This window comes from Apteryx mantelli, chromosome 10 (genome assembly GCF_036417845.1).
Source record: "Apteryx mantelli isolate bAptMan1 chromosome 10, bAptMan1.hap1, whole genome shotgun sequence".
Classification (NCBI taxonomy): domain Eukaryota; kingdom Metazoa; phylum Chordata; class Aves; order Apterygiformes; family Apterygidae; genus Apteryx; species Apteryx mantelli.
Window position 1 is genome coordinate 3,343,173 of NC_089987.1, and position 6,079 is coordinate 3,349,251.

The 6,079-nt window shown below is 46.4% G+C and overlaps 1 protein-coding gene across 1 annotated transcript; it reads left to right on the forward strand.

The window, feature by feature from the left end:
* The first annotated feature begins 68 nt into the window (after positions 1 to 68).
* On the forward strand, positions 69 to 4,797 carry COX4I1 (cytochrome c oxidase subunit 4I1). The gene is made up of 5 exons (XM_067302394.1): positions 69 to 166; positions 963 to 1,042; positions 2,057 to 2,224; positions 3,435 to 3,566; positions 4,344 to 4,797. The coding sequence occupies exons 2-5, from the start codon at positions 964 to 966 to the stop codon at positions 4,478 to 4,480; spliced, it is 516 nt and encodes a 171-aa protein (XP_067158495.1). The 5' UTR covers positions 69 to 166; position 963; the 3' UTR covers positions 4,481 to 4,797.
* Positions 4,798 to 6,079: the final 1,282 nt, after the last annotated feature.

Genomic DNA, 6,079 nt, shown 5'->3' on the forward strand with positions numbered 1-6,079 from the left:
CAGCACTGTCGCAAAAGACAGGCGCCGGCCCGCCTGCGTCCCATCAGCCCCGCGGTGGGAGCCTTTCCCCCGCGGCCTCTCGCTGCTCCGCGCATCCCGGCGTGCTCCGCGCTTCCGGCAGGCGCCTCCTTCCGGTGGCGGGCGCGGCGTAGAGGACGGTCGCCAGGTCGTCGAGGGAGCCCGGGTGGCGGCGGGCGGGGGGGGAGCGGGGCCGGGTCGGGCTGTCGCCTCCGCGGGGACGCAGCTCGGCCCGCTGCCGGCGAGACCCCGCGTCCCCCGCGGGACGCCGTGTCGGGCGGTGCCGCCGCCGCGGGGCCCGGGGGGGCGGGGATCGGGGCCGGCGGGGCCCGGGGAGCGGCGGTGCGGCCCGGAGCCGGGCGGGCGGACGGGCCGAGGGGCCGCATGGCCTGCCCGCCTCAAGGTCACACCGGCTGGGGGCCCGCGGGCCTCGCCCTGGCAACAAGGCTTTTCCAAAAAAAAAGAAGAAAAAAAAATATATGTATTTTTAGCAAATGTCAGGCAGCTGCGGAAAATCCCTGACAGAGAGCAGAGGTGGTGCTCCAGGCCCGCGCTCGTGGTGGCATGTCGGAGAAACCGTTAGCTCAGTCTGCCGTTGCTTTGGGCACGTTTGCACTGCTGACTGCTGAAGGTGCTCTTCAGTGGAAGGCAGATGCTCTTGGACTCATTTCACCTAGGGCTTGTACTGAACGGGTCTGAGCTCAAACACAGGCGTCTGCTAGGAAAAGGGGGAGGGAGAAAGACTCTTCCCGATAGCTGTAGTTGTGGAGCAGCCATGAAAATGCAGGAGCTGTGTGGTGATATGTGCTGTCCTTCAGAGAAGGATCAGCAAACCTGTAGATTAGTTTTTATATCCAAACAAGCAGAAAATGGTATTACCTCGACTTAACGTGCAATTTTGATGTCTTCATCTGGCAGTGATTTACTTGTGTTCTTCCTGACAGGATGTTGGCTTCAAGGGCATTTAGTCTCATTGGCAAAAGAGCCATTTCCACTTCCATCTGCATGAGAGGACATGGACAGGGTAGGTAGCATCTCCTTTATCTTTAGAAATCATAGAGAGATAAGCACTTTACAGAAGAACATAGATTGCTGTTGTTAGGAGCTTTAAACTTGATTAGGAGAGCTTTCTTTGCCAAATTCAAGGTGATTCCTGATATCAAGTGAAGCAGTCTAAGATGCTGTAAAGAGTTTTTCCTAGAAATACAGTGTGGGAGGGAATTGCAATGAGAAGGATATGATGTCATTAATGTTTTTTACATAAGAACTTGATGTGTTACAATCTTAGTAGACAAATAACATGAAGTTTGACCAAAAGATTTGAATAAGATGCAGAGAGGTTCAGTAATTCTGTGTTTTCATTTGCCAAATGCAGCTTTTTGGCAGCACGCATTTGCTTAGGAATCCATTTCTGAATACTCTCACTGCCGTGTTTCCTGACCTAGTGGAGGCCAAGCATCTCTTCTGCAGCTTCCAGCTAGGAAGTGTGTTTGGGTAAAGACAGGAGCAGGATAGGCCGGGGGTTGGTGAGACTGGTTTCCTGGCCTGGTGGTGAGATTTGTCCGATCTGATCGGCCTCCTTGCCGGTAGAGGGCATCGCCGAGGTGCAGGCAGGGATAACGGCAGATGGGGGAATTGTAGGAATAGGGGTCCTGGCACAAACTAGGATAGAAAAAGTGTAGAGGGTTTCTAGATAATCAGTGTGACACTTGGAAATAGAGGTGTCTTAGACTTACAGTTTAAAGTCATTTCAGATATTATCTTTTATGTAGCTCCCTTACTATTATTCTTACACTCTTAAAATAGCACTTATTTTAAGAACTGTCTCTTTTCCCTTTCTCTCTGTGATAAACATGGATGACACTAACCAGACAGATGGGATCTGAATGTCATCTGGAACATTTTTCCCTTCTGGACTCCTTAACTATCGTTGCCTTTTTGAATTACCTGTATTTTTTTTTTTCTATAGTAACTGGTAGGAGATGTTTGTGTAGAAGTCAGCAACTTGAGTCAGTGTCACTTCTGTTTCCATATGCAGCTGGTGTTGTGAAAGCAGAGGACTTCAGCCTTCCAGCATACGCCGATCGCCGTGATGTTCCCCTGCCTGAAGTGGCTTTTGTAAGGGATCTCTCTGCTCAGCAGAAGGCTCTGAAAGAAAAGGAAAAGGCATCATGGACTGCTCTGTCCGTTGATGAGAAAGTTGAATGTAGGTAGTGGGGGCTTTAAATAGACCTTACAGCTAGCAGTGATGTGTGCACGTGCATTATTGATGACTGTTTTACTGCAAAGACAGCCATGGAAGGCAGCTCTAGGCTGCTTTTAAGCCCTGCTCTTTTAAATGGATCTGCAGGCAGAGACTTGAGCCAAGAAGGAGCCATTAAATGTGATGGAGCTCCTCGCGTATGCTCAGATGGAGATCAGTGTAGTCTCCTGTAGCTGGGCTTCTTAGTGCTATTTCAGAAACTCAGACACACCTGCTTTGGTATCTGTTATGTGCCTGACATCACATGGTAGATTTGACATAAGGAATTTAGCTAGCAATTGGTAAAGTTCAGCAATTTCTTCCAAAAAAACCCCAAAAAACTCTTTTATATTTATTTCTGGTTCTAATCTGTTGCAATGAAGAGACTTTTTCTGGGTTGCTGCTAATGTAATGCTGCTAATGTAATTTTATTAGTTCAGTTGAGTAAAATGAACCATGTGTTATTTGAATGTTATTGATCACTGATCTTAGCGTTACAGAATTTCAGCCCATTGAAGTGTCAAGCAGGTGTTCTGACTTGCAAATGAAACTGCATCATCTTTTCTGGCTGTCATCATGCTGTGCAAGTGATAACAAGTTGTGTGGCATCTCTGAACGGTGTCATGTCTACCTACGTCAAAGCGAGAAGGTGTAAAACTGTCTCTTTGGAACTCCTCAGATGTTCATAAGCCCTCTCCATATCTAATGCTGTTTTGAACTTCCGAATATCTCTTGCGATGTGGGCCTTACTGGCAGAGCTGACGGTAGCCTTTTTAGATAAAAGCATTCCTGTTCAAGTGACTTGTGTGAGTGAGACTTATAGTAAATAGCCGTACTGGGAATTGTGGGGAAGGAAGAAAAGCTATATTTCTTTCTGCCAGGCCTAGTATGTGACTTTAGCACAACTTTACAGTCATACTTGCTTGTATAAAATAAGAGACTAACACTGACTTTACTCATGAGGAGATGGTGAAAGACAACTTGTTTACTTTGGCACAAGTGTCTTGGTATTGGCATGGGAGAGGCCACCTGAATCAAGGGTTATTTTTACCTCCTTTCCATTTCAGACAGCTTTAGGCTTTGGTCATCTCCCTCTGGAGAGTGTCTTGTTGCCTGCATGTTGCAGGAAAAATGAAATAAATGGTTTGATGCTTTCTTTTTCTCCCCCACTCAGTGTATCGTATCAAATTCAATGAGAGCTATGCAGAAATGAACAGAGGATCAAATGAGTGGAAGACCGTCCTCGGTGGAGTACTGTTCTTTCTTGGTGTAACTGGTCTCTTCCTTGTTTGGCAGAAAAAGTATAGTAAGTAAACAGCATATAGTGATAACTCTTTAATTTGAGACAGGTATCAGTTAATGTTGAATGTGAAATTTGAAAATCCTCTATAAGCTGTTTGGGAATTCAAAATGTTGCAGGGAACAGCCATACTGGTGACCACTTGGCAATTGCTGTTTGCTATCCTCTTAAAACTCAATTCTGGAATTGTGGCTTAATGGATATAAGCAGATGCGTAGCTTAAATATTCAGGAAATTGACTGCAGAAATGTGACATTGGTGGACAGTTTTGGGGGGAAGAGAGAAAAGGGGGGGGTGAAAAAGCAGTGATATACTAACGATCCCAGAGCTTCCCCTCTCTGTGATACCTGGTATCATAAAAACTCATTGCCTTCTTGGTAGTAAAAGTTTGGGGCTTTGCCACATCTGGCTTCCTGCCCAGGAAAAGATCCTACCTTGAGTGAGCCCTGCAGTTACCATGAGGCAGCGCGTGCAGTTAAATGAGCTGTTCTCCATCTTGAGTCTTTATCTGCTCACAGGGAAGGTTAGGAGAAGGGTGTTGTCTTCGTACCGTTTTTACTGATTAAGGAAACTGTTAGAGCCTCAACGGAGGAGTCTAACTGGTCCAAGCTTAACACCTCAGAATCAGATTTAGGGAACCTGAGTTTGAGCAGGTGCTGGCATATATGTGATCAACACTAATTGCTTCAGAAGAAAAAGCTTTTTGTTAGCGAAGCTTGTATGTCTGTTCCCAGCTTGTCCATCTTGTATCCCAGTGTAATCTCACCTGCTTTTGAATTGCAGTGTATGGCCCTATTCCCCATACCTTCTCTGACGAGTGGTTGGCAATGCAGACGAAGAGAATGTTGGACATGCGGATTAATCCCGTTGAGGGCATCTCCTCCCAATGGGATTTTGAGAAGAACGAATGGAAAAAGTGAAGCAACTCAGTGGAACCTGCTCTGCTTGAATATAAAATGATTCCATCACCTGTGTGTGACCTCGTTGCTTATGTACTGGAACAACCTCCACCTAAATAGATGCTAATAAATGTCTGGTTAACTTGAAAGTTTGCTTTTACTGGTCTTCAAATGCTTTTGTTGTGACTGTAATTTGTGGTGCAGTTTGCTGAGGAGCAATTTTTTTCCAAATAGTCTTATCACAGTTGATATATGAACAGCATTAATGAGTTAAAGGGAATGAAAGACTTCTGTGTCTCAGGAGAAAAACAAGATTAAAGTTAGTTTGAAAAGTTTCAGTATTTGATCTTGTATTTATTATCCTGGAACTGAAGCAGCAAAATTTCACCTGGCTCTACAGCGAGTACTGTTGAGTCGTCAGCCTAGATATCCTGCTGCTCTGGTGCTGTGTTCTTAGCAGAAACTCTGCCTGAGGGGGAGGGAAAAAAAAAAGTATCTAGTGTTTCTGGGGCACAGCCTGCAGTCTTACCCTGTGCAAAGGTCTGAGCTACATTTAAGGTAAGCAGATCCTGACTCCTGGGGAGGCTCAGTGTCCCATAACTCGATTCCAAAAATAGCATGTCAGCGCTCCAGAAGGCAGCGGTATGAATCAAGCTGCTTAGCTTATTTGATGGAGATAAATGCTGCTCCATTCTTTTTGTAAAGGGAACTTGGCTCAAAATTCCAGTTCCTCTCAACTGCTGCTTCCAACCGAACAACGGGCAGTTTGCAGACCTCGCTCCATACTGCAGCATCGCTTGCAGACTGGAGGGAGAAGGAGAGAGAATAAATCTAGCTCAGGCAAGAATAGGCTTGGATGAAAATCCAGGCTACGCTTCATGCCTTGCCTCCCCTCTAAAGTGCCAAAACGTGCAGAGAGGATAGCTGCAGCTGGAGGAAGGGAAAGAAACACCACAGACAGTGGGAACATCTAGTATCGTCTTTTAGTAAATGTAATGGTGTGAACGAGCTCTGGTTCAGAACAGTCTGACATGGCTTAATGTTTTTCAGGGCCTGGACTGAGAAGGATGACACCTCTATGCGCTGTGCTCTGTTGGTAGCTGCTGGATTTTCCCCTAGGGTTATCTCCCTAGCACTGATGTGCATCCTAGCCTTTCCGTAGGCAAACTGCTGGCCTTTGATTCGGCATCTTAACGGGCCTCCAAAGATCAAATCTGCCTTTGAAAAAACAGCTTTGAGTTCAGTTTGTTTTTCCTGACTACTGGACAGTCATGGCTCTAAATCCGTTTGTGTGTATTTAGCTGCCGTGGCAGAAAGCCGAGGGAGTCTTCAGCCCTTAGTCACGTCTGATGCTCTGCCGTGTCGGGGGCCGGTCAGCCTTTCAGTAAAGGAGCTTTTAGGGGGAAATTCTCGAAGGTGAGATGATTCAGTGGGATTTAAGTGATGAGCTCCCCTTCCTGCTTCTGAAAGATCCTTTACGTAAAATGTTTGTCTCCAGAGTGCCGAGAAGGATGTTATGAAGACAACTGCGGGGCAGTTGGCTTAGTTACGCTGGTGGTAAAACCGTCAGCAGAACTGTGTTGTCTTTGACCTGGCAACAGCATGATAACAAACGCAACT